Source organism: Lontra canadensis, unplaced genomic scaffold, assembly GCF_010015895.1.
Source record: "Lontra canadensis isolate GAN:19392208 unplaced genomic scaffold, GSC_riverotter_1.0 scaffold47, whole genome shotgun sequence".
Classification (NCBI taxonomy): domain Eukaryota; kingdom Metazoa; phylum Chordata; class Mammalia; order Carnivora; family Mustelidae; genus Lontra; species Lontra canadensis.
The window spans coordinates 1,615,697-1,636,171 of NW_022631041.1; the positions used below are offsets into that span (position 1 = coordinate 1,615,697).

At 37.1% G+C, this 20,475-nt stretch overlaps 1 protein-coding gene across 6 annotated transcripts in view; it reads right to left on the bottom strand.

Annotated features, from left to right (window-relative positions):
* Positions 1 to 20,475, bottom strand: part of REPS1 (RALBP1 associated Eps domain containing 1) — an 83,308-nt gene that overhangs the window by 799 nt on the left and 62,034 nt on the right. For 2 of the 6 annotated variants that reach the window (XM_032873045.1, XM_032873042.1), the window contains exons 10-19: positions 19,216 to 19,296; positions 13,439 to 13,526; positions 12,112 to 12,213; positions 10,140 to 10,212; positions 8,726 to 8,844; positions 7,664 to 7,728; positions 5,798 to 5,983; positions 4,579 to 4,677; positions 2,399 to 2,547; positions 1,559 to 1,664 (exon numbers count right to left, since the gene is read on the bottom strand). In XM_032873045.1, the coding sequence (XP_032728936.1) occupies positions 1,559 to 1,664; positions 2,399 to 2,547; positions 4,579 to 4,677; positions 5,798 to 5,983; positions 7,664 to 7,728; positions 8,726 to 8,844; positions 10,140 to 10,212; positions 12,112 to 12,213; positions 13,439 to 13,526; positions 19,216 to 19,296 (1,068 nt within the window). The remainder of the gene's footprint in view (positions 1 to 1,558; positions 1,665 to 2,398; positions 2,548 to 4,578; positions 4,678 to 5,797; positions 5,984 to 7,663; positions 7,729 to 8,725; positions 8,845 to 10,139; positions 10,213 to 12,111; positions 12,214 to 13,438; positions 13,527 to 19,215; positions 19,297 to 20,475) is intronic. The other 4 variants (XM_032873044.1, XM_032873043.1, XM_032873047.1 and 1 more) reach the window with 4 other exon arrangements.

A 20,475-nucleotide genomic window follows, 5' to 3' on the forward strand; every position in this document is an offset into this window, starting at 1 on the left:
TTTCCTATTTTGTACCATACTTCCTATTTTCTTTTCAAGATAGAGAGAAAAGTGATTTTACAAATAGCTCCTATATACATGTTTCTATAGGTGCCTTTAGTTCTTTAGGAAAACAAGTGTCAACAAAATTTTCATTATCAAGGTAAGGTACTAGTAAGCTTATCCTTAGTTTTATAGTCTTCCTTTACAACAGACCAAATTCATAATCACAGAATGACTACAAATATTTTCTCTGATCAAAGAGCTATACAAAAATATCATTCATTCACAGATATTTACCAATTCCTAACATGCGCTAGATTTTTAGGGATAGAGACAGGATGGTTACAAATTTATCTAGGGAGTCCTCGCTGACTTTGATGTCCTGCCTGAGCGTTAACACATCCCTCTCTCTTTTCTCTCAATGTATTTTGGTTTGGAATTTGGAACACACACACACACACACACACACACAGAGAGAGAGAGAGAGAGAGAGAGAGAGAGAGAGAGAGGCACCCTGAACAGAAAAAATTATGACTTTCAGTGAGTTCATTTTAGTAGGGAAAAGAGACAAATGTGCCATAGATAAAAATACCAGATAGTGTGATAAATGCTGGATGAGGGGTACCAACAGAATATTATGGGAACAAACTAACTCTGCATTCATTTTACACTTTCATGGACTCTTCTCTCATCTTTGTGGTTTATAACCTTGCTACTCAAAGTGGGACCAACAGTCCAGCAGCATTTCCATCATCTGGAAGCTTATGAGAAATGCAGAATCCTCAGGTCCCTTTCCATATTTAATATGAATCAGAATTTGTATTTTAACATGATCACTGACTAACTGTATACACACTGAGATGTGAGAGTCACTGGTTTATAAGATATAAATGCTTAATGTTGGTAAACCATAAATGATTCTAGCTCATTTTTATTTGCAGAGATTCAAAGAAATCACAGTGGTAAGAAAGAAAAACATATCCATTCCTCTCAAGTGTAAATGATGGGAGTACACACGGGCCATAAGCATCACTTCTACCTAAGGCTTGTCTGTCCTTTTCCACATGGAAAATGATCTCAACTGTCCCCATCTTCTTTAGACCAGTTTATCTCTAAGAGACTCTGAGTTGTCTTTGATAAAAGGATAAACCAACAATACTCAAGTCATCTGAGAATTAAGTAAGAGTATAGGGAACCACATATATCATCTTGGTGGTGCTCAAGGTCACATTTCCTCTCTTGGGTTTCATTATGAAAGTTCAGGAATATTATAGGAACAGTGATGCCATATATATATGTGCATATATATATGAGACATACACGTATGTGTGTCGTGTATATATATATATATATATATATATATAAATATATGGTAAGACAATCAGATCAGAATTGAGTATAAAAAAAATCCTTCTAATATACAAAGATTCAACGGTGTAAAAAACATTTTAGATACACATTTCTCTTACTACCTGGGAAGTTTCATACTAGCTTAAAAATGCTGGATCACTTCTAAGCTCCAGTTAACTGAGATGTTCTGAGTCCATGGAATTCCCCAAGTAAAGATTCAGAATACCTTTAATTGTTGCTGCAATTCACTATTCAATCTGGCCAAAACTGTGTTGGTTTCCTTATTGCGTCTAATTGATGCCTGAATTGCTTTCTTATCTTTTCCAACAGACCTGAGAAAATAAGAGGGCAAGAAAATATGACTGTCATTTATCTTTAAACTCTCTCCATTCTTCCCTGACCTGTCTCTAAATCCAGAAAGTAGAGGGAACATCTTTTGCCTTAATAGCATAGCTCAACATCATTTGCTCAGTTTCAGTGGTCAACCAAAAGTATCTAAGTTTCAGAAGATTAAGTTTTATTGTTTTTGTTCTCATTCTTTTTCTGTAGAATCACCTTTTAGTCCAGAGCAGGTAACCATTTTTCTATCAACAACCACATAGTAAATATTTTAATCTGTGGGCCATCTGATTTCTGCAGCATATTCTTGTTTTTGGTTTCTTTTTCTCTTTTCTCTCCCTTCTCTTTTTTACACCACATATAAAAGCCATTTTTAGTTCTGGGCCTTAAGAAAATAGGCCACGGGATGAATTTGGCCCATGAAGCCTAGCTGGCTGATTCTTGGCTCAGGGCAACCATAGTTAAAATCTTATTGTTACTCTATACTAATTTTTAAAAAACTCTGCTCTAGGGTTTGCATTAGGTTGTTAAAATGAAGCTGGAATTGAGCCAGATAACAGAAAGGGGGAAAGTGGGGAGAATATTACAACTACTCAAAAAACTCTCAAAGAGGAGCACCTGGGACCCTCTTCTCAACTAGAGACCCAGTCTGACCATAATTTCCTTCATTCTGATACATTAAGTGCTGTGCTTTTTGCCCCTTTTGTCTAGGGACAGCTCTGATTACCTAGGAATTGAAGGCTGTGATGCAAGCACAGCAGCTAAGACACCTGTCTTTTGTGTGTGTTCATCAACTTCTGGTTTTAATTCATCTTCTGATTTCAATCTTCTTCGAACAGGTTTAGGTGGTGGAGCAAGAGGTGTGGTGCCTTTGCTCTACAAGAGAAGAAGTCCGTTAACAATGGGGATGTCTTCAAGACATTCACAGTTACTCAGCACTTTACAACATCATTTTCTTTCTTTACACTGCTTCTTCTCCAAAAATTAAAAGTCACCTGACCCACTTTTTAAAAAAAAATATATTTTATTTGTTTATTTGACAGAGATCACAAGTAGGCAGAGAGGCAGGCAAAGAGAGGCGGAAAGCAGGGAGCCTGATTCGGGGCTCGATCCCAGGACCTTGAGATCATGAGACCTGAGCTGAAGGCAGAGGCTTAACCCACTGAGCCACCCAGGTACCCCACCTGTCCCACTTTAAAACAATTTATGTATTTTTAACATGGCTAAGTTCAATTTCAATGTGAAAGGGTGTTCCTGGGTTGACATCACAACTGTGAAATATACCTAACCAGACACTTTTTTAAAAAAAGGGTGACATAAGCTCCTTGAGGCCTAAATCTGACTCAAAACTGTAATATTCATGATTTAAATATTAACAAGGAAGATGTTCAATATATATACTGCTTAATAAATATAAAAGGGTGTCTCCAGGGGCCCCTGGGTAGTGCAGTAGGTTAAGCATCTGACTTCGGCTCAGGTCAGGATCTCAGGGTCCTGGGACTGGGCTCTGTGTAGGGTTTCCCGCTCGGTGGGGAGCCTGCTTCTCCCTCTCCCTCAGAGCTCCACCTCGTGCTTTCTCTCTCAAATGATCTTTAAAAAGAAAAAAAAAGGAGGGGGAGTCTCCAGAAATATCCATCCATTATCATTACAGGATTTCCTAGTCAAAAATACTAAAATGTGTTTCTTCTTTTAAGATTTTATTTATTTATCTGACAGAGAGAGACACAGCAAGAAGGAACACAAATGGGAAGTGGGAGAGGAAGAAGGAAGCTTCCTGATGAGCAGGGAGCCTTGATTGCAGGGCTGGATCTGAGGACCCAGGGATCATGACTTGAGCCAAAGGCAGATGCTTAACAACTGAGCCATCCAGGTGCCCTAAAATATGTCATCTTAATAAAGCAATTTATAAAGAAATAGAAAGCCAGGCAATTCTTTAAAAACAATAACTAAGATGCACAAAAATTATAACTCCCAAATACGATTGGACACTGTTAAAAATTCTGTATTTTCCCTCAACAGATTCAAATATGTTATTTTGGTATTTACCATAACCTGATCTGTTAATAAATAAAAATGACAATCAACTGCCATATCTTTGGTTAAATACTATTTCTGATTTGTTGCTGTGAGCTGACAAAAATAAAATTCACTATTTAAAAAATATCACAAAATATGGTAAAAAATAGTGTCAATAGAGTAGTTTAAGCACTCTCAGAAGCACATGCTGTAATAACTACCGGGAATCTCTGCGTGATAACAAGGAAAAAAACTACCAAAACTTTTCTTTCAGTGGAAAAACATGCAAATACCTATAATTAACTTTGCAATACAAAAACCAGATAAGAAGGATTGACATACATAGATAGATGGATGGACAGTATGTGATAATGCAAGTATAGTAAAATATTAATGGTACAGTCATGGTGTGGGTTTACTGATCTATATAATATAAAATTCTCTCAATTTTACTTTATATTTAAACCTTTTCATAATAAAATGTTGGGGGAAAAATTATTCCCAAAACGTCAAAGAAAGAGAGCACAACACCCTTAGAGGGTTGGTAATTTTTCTTTATGACACTTATGACTGCAATAAAACAAATGGAATTTGACCAATAAGGAAGTTGTACTTTCCAAATGTGGAAGAATGTCACCACCATATAAATTCTGAGAACCTATGGCATATACTAGTTGACAGACCATCACCTCCTAGAATTTTTAAACAGGCAGACCCTTTCTGAAACAGACCAAATACATTACAGTTAAAGGCAGTGGAATGGCTTAGATACTCTGCAGTTAACTTCATTTCTAAGATCTTTGTCATCTTTAAAATCTTACGAAGTGAAAATGATGTCATATAACTTTTTATATGTACAAAATAATCAATATTATAGAAGACATCACGTACCACATTGGCGGGGACACTAGCAGCTGTCTTTTCTTCAATTTTACTATCTGTTTTGGCAACTCGAAGAGAACTTGCAGAAGAATCAGAAGATTTTTCAACCTAGAGATGAATATATTATCATTCCTAATTATACATAAGCAGTATATACATAAACAGTATATTATGCATAAATATGTATGCTAACAAATTGGAGAGTAAAATGTTAAGAAAATATTCATTCTCATAATAGGGACTGTGAGAAAACCCTGTAAAAATGGCCATTCTCTATAGCGAAGGGTGGAGAGCAGGAGAGGGCTGAAAATGCAGCCCAGCACTGTTTGGAAAGTTCTTGTGGTGGGGTCAGGGGGATGCCTCTGCGCCAGAGGCGTGAGTACCAGTACCCTGTACACACCTGTACTTCCCCTCAGGCCCTCCCCTGCCTTCCTGATAGCATAGGCCATACCCCAAGTGGCCCCAGGGCTAGATAAAAAGTTTCAGGCTCAAAGAAGTGGCTAGCAGAAGTTCCTGCCACTAGATCTGAAGAGCATCTCCTAAACACTGTCTGTAAAGATGGAATCTGGCAGCCCATGGTCTGTAGGTCTAACTAATGTGACTCACATCGTATGCATGGAGTATAGCTAGGGTAACCATAACCACTTGTTACATGCAAATCTTCACCAAATCACACATCAGATGCGAGCCCCTGAGCAGTGTTTTAGGCATGCCCGGATGGTTGTTTGTGCCTTTTCCCATGACAGCTAACTTCTACCCAGATTCTGATTTTTTTCTTTAAGATTTTATTTATTTATTTATTTATGTAGTTGATGGGGAGAGAGAGAGAGATATAACAAGCAGGCAGAGAGGCAGGCAGAGAGAAAGGGGGAAGCAGGCTCCCTGCCAAGTCGAGAGCTTGATGCAGGGCTTGATTCCAGGACCTTGAGATCATGACCCGAGCCAAAGGCAGAGGCTTAATCCACTGAGACACCCAGGCGCCCCACCACATTCTGATTCTCATTAGGCATTATACTGTAACATGCAGGTATCTAAGGCCAATTAACTAATTAAGAAGCACAGACTCAGGGAATATAAATTCTCTAAAGCAGGAGTCGCAGATATTTTACTCGCTGATGTCCACTCTGGTATCTGCTCTTTTAGAGGTTCCTCTGCTTACAGACCTGCTTCTGAATATAATGTGGGAAGAGTTTCCCAGCAGAAAATTAAATAAGCCCTTAAAACTGACCGGTAAGACCTCTGGATGTTTCTCGGCTTCATCATCTTGTTCTTCATTGACGTTTGATGCAGCAAATACTTCAAATTGGCTGAAATCTGCAAAATTTGGTTGCTCTGGTATCTGCTGGGGTGAGGTACTAGTGTGAGTGATTAGGGCATCGGCATCCACTGGGCGATGCACAACGGGACCAGGAGCCTACACAATGGGTCAGGATGAAGGAACACACACTTCATTAGTCTATCACCGCCAGCTACCTTCTTCTTTGAAAATATACTGTAGAGATGCTTTGGTATCTGTAAATTCAGGGAGATGAGCGACGGTAGCATCTAGCTCTAAAAACTGTAAGTGGACTGCTGAGACACTCAAAAAGTTAAGATGACAAACCTTCAGTAAGAAAGATACTTTTGCAAATTCTTATTGCAAAGAAAGTACATTAAAGGAGAGGAAGGGTCTGGTCTTATTCTTTGACTCTGTACTTGCATCTAACTTTTTTCTTAATTAGGCTACTGCACAATAGTCTGTGCTTTTAACTTTTGTTTTTGTTTTTTAATGTTTCTGGAAAGGTTATTTTGAAGTGTGAAAACCACTGCTCTAACTATCCTCCCAACACTTCCGTGTACTTCCCTTCAGTTCGTCCTCCCCTCCTTTGCCAGAGCAATCCTTCTAAAATCTTTAATCCAAATGTAACTTCTGGCCAAGCACTATGGAAATTACAGTGAATGAACAGGTAAGTCGGATGCCCTAATGAAGCAGTGCAGTGCAGGATAAGAGACAAGTACACGAGGACTTAAGACAGCGTGAGTTTATGACAGCGGCAGTACAGGGTGCTACAGGAAGAAATCTGCACGCTCTTCCCTGCTTACCCTTTAAAAATTCTCTCTCCTATAAGACTTCTGTCCTTAGTATGATACAGAGATACTCTGCCTTTTTCCCACCTCTTCTGCCTCAGTCCCCATCATTTGGCGGCCCTGAACGAACTCTTGTTCCCTGGAATATGCCAGGCCACATCATTCCTTCTGAGAGGAGTGCCCTCTTGATCTCTCAAGTCTGTGCTTGAAGTCTCACTTCCTTCATTTTACTTAACACCTTTCCAATGTGATCCTTGACTTTACTGGTTAGTCAAGCTGTGCTGAAGCATTTCATAAATATATCTAGCACAGCCCTTCTACTGTAATTGTTGTTTGTAGGTCTGTCTTCCCCACTGGACTGGTTCTTGAGTCAAGTGACCAACTCACTGGGTTTCACAGTTCAACCCAAGACAAGTATTTTTGCTGAGAGTTTAGATAAACAAAATATTTAAATTTCAGTATCTTTGATGATTAAGAAACCATCTTTTTAACTTCAAATAATCAACTTCATTGTAGGAATCTAACTCAGAAAAATCAACCAAATTCATTCATGTAAAAGGCAGTTGGCCAGTCAGTCAAATAAAAAACTATCAGCTATAATCCAGAATCTGTCTTAGAACCTACTAGATGAAAAGAATTTCAAGCTGGCAGGGATGAAGCGGTCAATTTACATTTCCTTTACGGACGGAGTAACATCTCCAGGAAGCTGCAGTGAGGTCATGGAGCCTCTGCTAGACCCAGGACATGTCCTGGGTCTGGACAGGGACATCTAGACAGGGACATCTCCTATCTCCCAACCACTGTTCTCTCCACTAAACCTTCCATTATCAAGACATTATCATTTGGTCCACTTTTAAAGTTTCTATCTAATCATTATTCTTGACTTCCAAAATAAGACTTAGCTTCCCTGAATAAAATGCTCATTAAGAATGACAATTAGGTAATTCCCAATCTTCAAAAGAATTCTAGAGTAGAAGCAAACCCTAACAAATATAATTGGTCAGTAATGAATACATTGGAGAATTACCTGTGAGGGCTGTGGTCTTGGAGGCACTGCAGGAGGATGGGCAACAACTCCAGCCTGTTGTTGTCCTAAGTAAATACACAGATTGTCTTTTTAGTAAATACATACTCTGCTAGTAGAACAAACAGGCGGAGTGAATGTGATCAAATGATAAAGACCGCTAAGAATGCCTGGTAAGTATCAGGAGGCATTTGGTATCCTGTAAAACTATCTAGGTATGACCTAATGACCAAGACTAATGACCTTTTCTCAGACCTCTTATCTTTCTTTCTTTTTTTTTTAAGGGAGTTGTTTTGTGTGTAGCCCAATGTGGCGCCTGAACTTGTGATCCTGAGATCAGGACCTGAGGTGAAATCGAGTCGGACGCTGAACTGACTGAGCCACCAGGCTCTCCCAGACCACATTTCTCTTGTTCTATTGCGCGAGGCACTCTTGACAAGCTTGTTTCCGTAATATTAACCATTCTTGGCTTTCTTCTATTTCTGAATGTTCTTCAGCTATAAAATATGCAGACTTCCAAATTTTCTCTTTGCATCTAATACTTCACTCAATCATTTCTATGTAAATGATTCTCAAATAATATAATCTTTCTTAGCCCACACACCCAATGGCCTACTATTATAACCTCTTTTCCTCAACATCCCAAACCATAACATCTAAAAACAGAACATCATCACCCTCTGATCCTAATTTTTCTATACTGATCAACATTTATTAATAACAATAAAACCAGTTATATAAAAATTAAAACCTTGGAATAAGTTATGAGACTTTTCTCTCCTTTGTCAGCTAACTGAAGACCTATCAGCTTTCTCTTCTTGATCTCTCCACATGCTTGTTTTAAAATCTCTTGCAGCATCTCTCGGAGGTTCCTATCTTTATCATGAAAACTCAAACACATTAAGGGAAAAAAATTTCCTCTCATCTGACACCTTTTAAACTCAAAATTTATCTTCAGATAATTAAAAAAATAAGACACAGTAAGAGAATATAAAATAAAAATGTTGTGCTCTTTAACAAACTTTAAAATCAAATAATAGATTATTATGGTTCTCTAACCCTTACCTGTGGTGACTGCAAAGGTCCGATTCATATCTAAAGAGGATGATCTGGAATGAGAAGGCTGTGGCCTTGGAGGGGGAGGTGGTGGTGCAGTATTATCAGGCGACGTTCCTGAATGAGACCTATAAAATTCATCCCATTAAAACTGGTCATGTTATAGGTACTGGAGCTTTTTTCTTTTTAAGCTTTCAAACTTGGCTAAACAGTTAAAGGATCTTACTGGTGTGACAAATTTCTCAAGTGGCATGTAAGTATTACAATGAATAAGGGCAAGATTGTTTGATATACATTAAATAAGTAATTATTCAATGTGGCAAATAATCTTTTTATGAAGCATAATTATATGTTTTTTCAAATTTCAAAAAATTTGAAAAGGAAGTTCATTATTAAACATGATAAACTCAGTAGACACAACCTAGTAACATTTTCCCATTCAATTAAAGATAGTATTAGTTTGAAAAACCGTTTTCACAAAAGGGAAAGACACGGTTAGCTTTCACCTTATTTAAAGTCTGAAGTTTGGTAAGCTGAAATAGAATCTGGCTCAACTACGTGAGGTGCCCATTTCTGTGTCCCCACAGACAATCTCATTATAATGGTGGCTGTGCTCATTTTGGACCCGCCCTAGAGATTCACATGTTTGCCACCAAAGTCTTCTGTATCCTGAAAAGAGTCACATGGACTCTGGGAATCTGATCCTCACTTGTAGGGATAAAAAGGAAAATGAAATCCAAGATGACTGAGGAGAAGTAATTATACAAAGAAGCAGTCTGAGTCTGGAATTTCTTCCAAGATGCGATACTACTAGTCTCTCTTTATATTCTCCAAGCATGTGGCAAAAGGATACTTAGTATGTATAAAGATGAGGGGAAAAAGATGCTTCTGTCCTGCACACAATTTTTAGCGGATGCTTAAGCCCTTACAGACAAATCCTTGCCACCTTCATCCTATCCCATACCTTTTGTATTTATGCCTGAGAAGTTATATGTAACGCAGATCTCCAGGATAGGTAGGGAGCCCAACACTAGGTGTGTGCTTCTAGATGGCATCTTAAAATACAGAATTCTGTGGGCACTTGCCATAAGGCTATACAAAGAAATCTGTACATTTATTACTTAAACAGACTCTCAACTGCTGACTTACAAAAAGGACTATATTAAACTGCTAATCCTAACTATAACTCTTTTTAGGCCTTCGAGAGGATACCATGGGAATAATAAGGGCTCCTCTTGTTTTCCTATTAAAGTTGAAAAAGAATCAAAATTATTTTCCTTCTACTTAAATCAACAGTTAACTTAATAGCCCTCAGAGAACTGAAGAATAGAGGAAAATAATTTATACTTGGCTCTAAAAGAATTCTTAATATTAAAATGTAACAAGGTATTTTAATATGCTTTTTATTGACAGAAATACTGACCTTTGATGAGTTACATTGTTTCCAATCTGTTCTGGGTCCGAAGTAAAAGAGTCTGAACTACTGTACCCATCTGCTGATAAATGGAATATACCCTATTTAATAACAATTTTTAATTCACTTCTTACCCTATATACTCTAAACAAATATAATAATTATTATTTCAAATCAAAGATATTTAAAGACTGGCTAATAGGTTAACAGTTCACCTGAGTGTTATTAAATGTAAAAAATTACATACAAATCATGTTAAACATGACATATTTAAGTTATAATCTAGGAAAGTTAATATAGGAATAAAAAACTGCTTAGACAATAATAAAATTTATGACATAAACCAGATATTTCCCATTTTTCACCTCAGAAAATATCTTTTCCAAATCCTCAAAATCTTATGAAGGAGCAAAGTCCCAAAGGCAGACTAATGGCTGTGACGCAATGACAAATTTTTAAATAGAAAATCAGGGACAATGTAAAGGAACATTGCTATTTACTTTCAAGGATTACAGACTGAAGAGACTGGTTATTTGGTTCAGTTTCACTTCAAAATGTGTCCCTTTCCTTTTTCTTAGCAAATAACTGAATTGTTTAATTGGTACAGAAAGGATGCTAAAACTAACATATTTCCATATGGATGTACCAAGAGGCATCTCAAACTTGAGATGTCCAAAACTCAACTTCTGTTTATCCCCCCCAAAAACCTACTGTTACCACAGCTTTCCTCAATTCCCAGTGGCTCAGACCAAAATTCCCCGAATTGCCCATGACCTCCCAGCCCCATCCTGTATCACACAGGTAAACAAATCCTATGCTCTTTTCTTACAAAATACAGCCAGAATCTGACCACTTCTCAGCATTTCTACTGCTACCACCATAGGCCAAGCTGTCCTCTTCTCTTGTCTGTATTATTCTTATTGTTTTTTAAAATGACCTTTCCTGTTTTGACTCTTGCTTTCTTGGGGCCTATTACCAATACAGCATAGTGATCCTCGTTAAAAAAGGAAGGTCAGAGCAGAGCACATCTCCATTCAAAATCTTCTAATGGCTTTTTGTCTCATTCAGTAAAAGCCACTCTTACACTGCTCCCCGATTATTCCTCTACCACTTGCTACTTCTGCCAGCCAAATGTTTTTTTTTTTTTTTAAGATTTTATCTATTTGATAGAGAGAGTCAGCAAGAGAGCAGGGGGAGTGGAAGAGGGAGAAGCAGGCTTCTGATCCCAGGACCCTGGGATCATGACCTGAGCCAAAGGCAGACACTTAACGACTGAGCGACCCAGGTGTCCCATATGCTAACTGATTATATTCCAGGTGTTTGCCTGCTGATCCCAGCAGAAGGCAGTTCTCTAAGCAGGGCTTCACATGTGCCGTTTCCTATGCCTGAAACGTCTTCCTTCAAATATTCATAGCCGAATCCCTCGTCTCCTTCAAGTTTTAACCCAAATGTCATCTTTTGGTAAGGTCTTCTTTGACCACCTTATTTAAAATGTCACTCCCTCTTCCTTTTCCCAGCTTTTATTCTTATCAAGTGTATTTATCTCCTAAGACAGGAGTTAAGATTTTTTTTTTTCCTCTTACATCCCTTACAGAATGGAAGCTCCACAAAGGCAAAGATTTTCCTTCTGTTTTAACTGCTAAATCTCAAGTGTCTAGAACAGAGCCTGCCATATGCTATTCTTTTAACATATGCTGAATAAATGCATGTACACACAATTTCCTGTGAGACAAAGGAGTGAGGGGGAAAGAGTCCATGGACTAAATGTGGTTAACCGAGAGAGATGACAAACAGAAGCAGGTCCGGCAGGCAATAAGTAACCATTTACTCATACAGAGGGCAGGGTATTTAAAAGGGTTGACTCATCTCCACCTTACTCAGTAAAGGTAATATGAAATAGCTATACATTTGAATTATTCAGATTCTAAGTCCAGACTTAATCAACTTCAAATGGAAACTGCAATACTATTTTTCTGCTTACCTACAGTATTTCCAGAAGCAAATTTCACCGATGAATTTATTTTACTTTCCTCTGACAGGTCAGATGGTTTCACAAGTAATGGGCTAGTGGGATTAGTATGATCTAATAGAAAATTAATAGGTAGAAGTACAAGAACTGAATTAATAAATTCATAAACTTCAGAGTATAAGGCTTCATTTATATATTCCAAAGAAGTAGCAGATAAACCTCAGGAGATACAACACAAAATAGCATTTTCAATAAAAATATAAGCTTTTTCATATAGAATTTTGTTTTCTGCCATAACAGAAGATAGGGTATAACAAAACAGTCAATTTACATGTTCATATTGTTAATTTTTCCCTTCAGAGTAATTGCTTAAAACACCACACAAATGGTTGTAAAATTAAGTAATTTATGATGCTGACTTATACAGAAAATATATATACTTTTGAGAAAATAAATATACCTCTAACTAAAGCATTTAATCTAAAATGAGGAGAAACTTCAAGAGTTTAAGCAAAACAATGTCAAAGCCAAAATTTATTTTAACCTATACCTCCTCAGTTAAAATCTGAACGTACTTTAAATCTAAGTTCACAGCAGTCATCATAAGAACCCACAGGGTTGGGGCACATGGGTGGCTCAGCCAGTTAAGCGACCAACTCTTGATTTCAGCTCAGGTCCTGATCTCAGGGTCTTGTGACGGGAATCCTGTGTTCTGCGTGGAACCTGTTTAAGATCTTCTCTCTCTTTCCTTCTGCCCCTCCCATTTCTCCTCCCCCAACCCCCACCCTGCCCCCCGCTTACATGTACTCTAAAATAAATAAATAAAATATTTAAAAAAAATACAACCCACAGGGTATTAGAAAAGTCATATTTCCAAGTGTCCTTATTTTTTAAACTTTATAACATAAATTCAACAGTTTCCCTTTTCTTAAAATTTTTTAAAAGATTTATTTATTTGAGAGAGAAGAGAGTGTGTGCTGGAGAAGTGACGGAGGGGGTGGGGGAAGACAGAGAGAGAGAAAGAATCCTCATGCAGACTCCCTGCTGAGCTTGGAGGCTAACACAGGGCTGGATCCCAAGATCCCACAATCATTACCTGAGCCAAAATCAACAGTCAGGTGCCCAAATGACTGAACCATTCAGGAACCCCTCGACAGTTTCCCTTTTGCAACTGTCATATTAACTGAACAACATATACAAGCATACATATATATGTATACTTCTGGAAAGTACCATTAAAAAAATAAAAAATTATGTAAGAAATTCGAGCCCTCAAAGAATAATTGTGTATTTCAGTTAGATGCTAGTCTAAATTATAATCCAGCAACAGCTTCCTTACCACTGCCAGTTCTTTTCAGTTCCATTTCCTGCATGTGGATTTTGCTTGGAGTCATACGAATGGGAACTGGATGAACAATAGCGGTATCCTAAAGACAGATGGGAGGAAATACAGACTTTGCATTAAAAATGCCAAGCTGATACCACGAAATAATCAAAACTAACAACACTTTAAATAGACTTTTTTATTTATGCTAAGGAAAGCATGAAAATAAATTTCTTAATTATAAGTTTTAGAATTACATGTGAAAAATCAAGTTCACTATGTGTGCCTAATAATCTGACTTCTTTTATAAAAAGTGCATTTTAACTTTTGAGTGGTTAAAGATTTGAGTGAAAAAAATAAGATCTATAAAACTACCTAAGGTTGAAGATAATATTCAAAGGCAAAGTGTAAGATGATCTCATGATATTATATAAATCTGAACCTTTGAGGTTAAAGCGAACTATTTCATGAGAACCCAAAGACTAACAGACTGAACTTTTTTTCCCCTAAACTGCTGAAAAAAATTTGACATTCACTTTTTTCCCATATAAAACAAAGGTAATAGTGCTTGCTATATTGTAAGTCAGCACGATACACAGTTTCTGCAGATTAGTCCTACAGAGCTATTTAAAACTTCCACAATGGCATCCATTTTTAAAGAGGCATAAGTAAATCCTCCTCTTTAACATTCCAGTATTTTTCTTAAACCTTTTCATGACTGAAATATAACTGATAATCCTTAACTTCGTGAGTGGCAAGTCTAGTTAGGGGATTAAGGAAAGTGGTAGTAGAGACCTTCTGAAAAGAGTGCAAACAGCAAAGTAAGAAGAGAGGACGAAGATATAAGCCTCTCAGAAAGAGAACAAAACGAGAAAGGTGCTCCTGGGGCCACATGTAGGCCTGGTCCTGGGAGCTGAGACCCACCGGGGAGGAACAGAATAGGATCGGGCATTTGCCTTAACAGCAAGAGACCAGTACTGGTAAGGGGGCTCAGCTCTTTCTGTGAGGTATCAGTTCATATTTTGTATATGCTGCAGCTAAGGACAGAACTTGAGATCCTTAAGTTCTGAGTATCTAGTTAGGAGTTATGTTTATGATTCAGTGTGAAGGATAATGACTTTTCAGTTTAAGTCAGACACCATTTTTGGTTGAAAGTACCAGGTAACACAAAGCCTCTGCTAGAGGAAGTTCCATTCTAGCATACTGTCTCATATTTGACAGGTCTCCCTGGCTTACTGTCATAATCTCTACATTCAGTCAATTTATAACAAACAAATTCTTTGTTGCAATTATACTGAGCGATCCATTCACAGTAATTTTCTGCCCCCAACACCAGCAAGATTGTGGACAGAGCTCTGACATTTCCCCTACAACTCTAAAATTAGAAAGATGAGTATTATAGTTAGAAAGATGAATATGATGGCTGGACAAAAGTTTAGATTTCTCACAAAATAATGAGTTACTTTCAGGAAAATATTTTTAACAATACACTTAAGATGTTCTTTGTTGTAGCTATGGTTATAAAAAACACAGCTTTAGGAATAACTACTACTCTCTTAACTCAAATTTTAGTGGCAGAAATAAATGCCGTAAGAATCAGAATTTAGCCTTATAAGGCAAGATCAAAGGAAAAAGAAATGATAATTCACGAGTCAATAAATTCTTATTCCAAAACCCAAACAAGCTAGGAAAACACATGCAAAAAAATTTTAGTAGATGTTTTAATTAGCAATATTCATCTAATATATATTCTCTGGGTGTATAAATTCAGATATATAAAACTTCTAACAGTGGGACTATGAAGTAACCTATTCATATATTTCCAGTACAATACATGGAAGAAGGCATGAAAATGACGCCAAGAAAAGAAAATCGTAACTGTTCCTGCCATCCTCCAAATAATCTGCATGTTTCTGTGTCTGCACATCAATTCTGTATCACATACTTCAGCCCTGCTCCCCCTGGCTGCTGTGAGCCTGCGACAGTTCTAGTCCAGCAGACCTGGCTGCCGGCAGGACACGGCAATTCCTCGCCGGGCTCTTCACAGACGACAGGCCTAACCTCCAGCTAGCATATATCTCAGAAGCTCCGTCTGTGATTGTGATTTGCAGGACAGAGAGCTCTGACTCTAAGCACTTCGACATTCAGATGAAGAACCATGAATGCCGATATGCTTCTGTGTCCTGAGCCATCAAATGCTCCAAATTAGCATCCTCTAATTTAAAAATAGAGAAAAAAGTATAAAGACTGACCAGCAGGCTCTGCCCAGTTTCTTCTACCTATTCAAATCACCTCATCAACTTTAGGAAACCCGTTCCTAATCACTCATGGCACATTTATGTCATATAGCTGGGCACCTGATTTTATGTATACTTTATTGAATTCATTATGCTCATCTATTGTATTTTCTATTTGCCTTAAATCCCATTATCTTGCCCGAGTCCAGCCTCTCTACTTCTCATTTCTGTGTCACTCATTCTCTTGCTCTCTCTTGACCCTTCACATTGTTGCCTGAGTGACCTTTCCCAACTGCCTCTTTCTCATCCCCATCTTGTCATGGTACTCCTGGCGGGCTCCTCATGTCTATGAGATTAAGTTCAGATCCTTGGTCTATCACACAAAGATCTTTCCAGTCTGGTTTCAACCACACTTAGCCCTGTCATCCCCCCATCGACATGTCTCCTCTATACTTCCAGCACACTCGACAGATCCTGCCTGTGATATTCTCTCTGCTTGTAATGCACTTGTCCACTTCTGTCAATTCATAGTTTCTTTCAAAACTCAGCATACAAACATAACCTCTTTTGTGAAAACTTTCCCAAATACACTGGGCTAAGTGAGCCCATAGTTCTCTGTGGCTGAACAACTTTGTTCACAGCTATATATATAATTATCAAAATGAGCTATATTATAACCACCAACTTATCATGATTAAGCTGTGGTCTACTTAAGAGTGTAATTTTTTTGACATTTTTATACTCCTAGAGAATATCATAGGCACCCAGAAGAGGGCTCTACCAAACCAGGTGAGTTAGCTAGCCATAATCAGTAATCAAACGAACTTCCTTTTTATACCCTGAATTACTCAGAAGTTCTATAGCACTCAAGATCAGGCATAAATCATAGCAAAGACTAGTGCATTACACTTATCAGTCTAGAATTTAGCAGCAGAAGCAGATTCTACCAGAGGCTATTAATGATAAGTAGTTCAACAAAATCAATCAAGTTTCTAGAAATGAGGTATCAGAAGCTTAATTTCATTACAATTCTGGGAGCCTAATAATTATCCATTTCCGTTTGTATGTGAGATCCCTGCACTGTGTGATACAGATGTCTCTAAGTGCTACAGAGAAGTGTGGGCCTTTTCATAGACTTCCACTTAACTGAGCAAATAGCTAATTACCAAATTTAAGCTTTTTAAAAATATTCCATTACATATTTTCAACACTGTAAGGTATGTAAATTCATATTAGAACTGCTGTGGCACTTTTCTTTAGGTGATTCTCTTCTAATGTGTATGGACCTTATTTACAATTATTTACAGAAGACTTGCAAAGGATCATTTGGGATTATGGATATAGGCTGTGTTCTGTAGAAAGCACTTTGCCAGGTAAGTATCAAATGAAAGATAAGAACTTAGATCCTCAATGAGAGCAAGCATTCTCCTAATGGCAAGTTTAAAGTAATATCATTAGTTGGGGAACAACGTTAAGATTTAAGTTTATCACCATAAAAGAAAAAACATATTTCTAGGTACCAGATTATAAATATTTAAGACTGCCAACTTTATCAAGTTTAGAGATCTAAATTCAGGTTTAAAATAGCAATTAACCAGGGCACCTGGGTGGCTCAGTGGGTTAAAGCCTCTGCCTTCGACTCAGGTTATGATCCCAAGGTCGTGGGATCGAGTCCTGCATCGGGCTCTCTGCTCAGCAGGGAGCCTGCTTCCTCCTCTCTCTCTGCCTGCCTCTCTGCCTACTTGTGATCTCTCTCTGTGTGTCAAATAAATAAATAAAATCTTTAAAAAAATAAATAAAATAAAATAGCAATTAACCATTTTTAATTTCCTACAGCTTCCTGCCACACTACAGATGACAAAAGAAAGTACTGAGCCACATAACTTTAAACATTAGAGCTAGAATTCACAAATTTGGGTATTTTTTCTAAGAGGTTACAAGAAAATCATTATGATGAAGTCAAATATTTCCTGGCACTTCCTGCCAGTTACAGATCAGTTTATTCTGTCTTTGAGTTCTAGGTTTTTATATATATTATTCTTTCCTGGCCTGACCAAAAAAATCATAATACCATGAATGTTTATTTTCACCATCTCTTAAGGGTTGGAGAATAAAATAGAACAGTTCTGTATTCCTACATTAAACTTGCCTTTCCAATAAAGCACTTTTATTAAGTATTTTAAATAAAATTAACTTGACTATGTAAGTATGAGATAAGAATAATATGGAGAAATAAACCTTAAAGCAAAGGTAAACTTTCTTTTAGTTTATAGCCCCTGTCACTTCCCAAGAGACCTTAATTAAAACTGCTAATAAGAAGCAGAAATCATGTTTTGCTTTTTTATTCCTCCTTAAGTTTCAGGTTGAAACCAAACATTAATGCCCTCAAAATCGCAATGAGAAAAGCAAAGGGCACAGATGATCTACATATTAATTAATAAACTATGAAACAGACACTTAAAACACTTCCATACTTAATCTGTTTGAAATCACTGTAACAGCATCCTATTTCAGACTTGACTCTTTAAAATTATAAAGCAAAGATAAGATCCATTAATTTAAACTACTGAAGATGAACTATCTTTACATGCCATTTCTCCCAAATCCACATCAAATAAGGCGTTACTATATTTGATTCAAAATTAATGGCTCTTTGATCAGAAACATCTCAAAAGATGTCCCTTTCTCTGTATCTTTTCACTCAACTCATTAAAAAAAAAATCCTATCCTTACTCTCTTCTTTCCTTCCTACTTCCTCTTTTCTTTCGAAAGGTGACTATTAGTATGTCCCCCTCTTTAAGAGAAAAAAATAAAAATAAAAGGAAAAGGAGGAGTGAAGAGTGAGAAGAATGATTAACAGCTAAGGTTTTAAAGATTTCAAATAATTTGAGGGACAGGTAAGGTCTATATGAAATTAATTCTGTGGGGGCAGCATTTATTCTTTAAATCAGGATGTGAACTTTGTAGCATTTTCAAAGCAACACAGTGAGCCACAGGAAGACAAGACAGAGGCTCCCTTGCACAATGGGAATCTGTGACCAACAACTCTGTATTTTTTTTTGCTGAACTTGATTCTCTTTAACAGAACTCAACATACTAGTTAAGTCAAAGCCATTCTAACTGGACTGTTAAAATGAAAGATGACATTGCATATTTACATACAAAGTACATATTACATGATGTGTAAGCATACAAATAAAATAGTATTTACTAAGGGTCACTGCACTGAGATACACAGTATATGTTTACTAGAACATAACACTTAACTGGCAAATGAAAACAAGGTCAGCTAAATCAATTTTCACAAAATGCTTCCTTAGACACATATACTAGGTTTTAAAAACACCCAGTTTTCTCTCATCAAAATAACTAGAAAATACAAAAAATGTGATTAAAAAAAATCTTTCCACCATTAAGCACACAAAAATTGAAAGCCTGCCACCATTTCCCTCTAAGCACTCCACTCAATCATGCATATCAGCTAAAAACCATAATGAATGGAAATTTGGGTTAATAAAATTAATTTCAAACAAGCAAGCTAAGTGATTGACTTACAGGATCAGCTGGTGCAATGTTAGAATCAAATTGGGTCAGAGTTTGTGAGCTTGAAGAGCGTTCACTAAATGTCTCCCACTGCTGAACAGACAGAGGAGAGACAAGTCAGCATGATGAGAAAGATGGAGTAAAAGATCATTGGAGAAGATTTAGCAAAGTAATTCAGAGGTTGCACTGCAAGTTGCGTTTCAGAGGCCTGACAAAATTCTGTAATTTCTATTTTTCCATAAACATTTTATTCTTATCTAGGCTGGGTCATCTTATAATGTGAGGTGAGCAGCTTCCCATCAAATGTCTAATAACAATTTATCACAATCTCAATGGAAGAGATTCCAAGTCTCACAGAGTTAAAACTCAAAACATAATATAGGAACAGAGAGTCTAGGTGGTATAAATGGCAACAAAGTAAAAATGTAAAGGGGTTTGTCTTGACTAGAGAAAGAATTACTTCAAATCCTTCTTTCAAAGTTCTAATGTTAATGGATCAATTTGGTGACGCTAATGAATCCTGCGTACCAAAGTTTTGGTCAAAACAAAGCAAGTCAGTGTGACTTGCCAGTGCGACCCCTGAAAGATGATTCTATTATGGACGTGCACATATTTTATACATGTGTCTAGATATTTCATAAAATATAATTGAAATAAAATGATTTTTGAAATTAATCTATGTTTGAGCTTATGCCAACCTGCAGCAAGTCAGCCCCTGCCATAAGCACTGCGCACAGGGCCATGCTGGACCACAAGACAGAGCTGCCAGTCGGGCGCCATCCCCACCCCATGCCAGAAAAATCAGAATGCGGCCACAATGAGAGCAAATCAAGCATCGGAGTACGTGTTACATAGAAAAGATGGATTTTGATATGAAATATTACCCCTCTAAAAGAGGTACACACACAAATAGCATACCTCTTAAAACAGGTGGAGTGATAAGTCAATATTAATTTTAGTAAGTTCCATTTGTTTTGAAGATCTCAGTAATAAAATAGCATAAGATTTTTATATTGAGACTGCATTAAAATTATCATTAAAATTCGCTTAAGAATTATCAGTTATCCTCTAAAGAAGGAAAAACATCTACACATATACAATATATACATACAAATGTTTACACACAGACACACCTACTCTAGTAACCAAAATCCTTTCTATAATTCAGTATGGAAAAGTATACATTTTTATGCTTCAAAGTTCGACTATTTAAAATAGTGATATTCAATTTTGAGAAGACATGTAGAAATTAAATATTAGCAAAATGTGTTG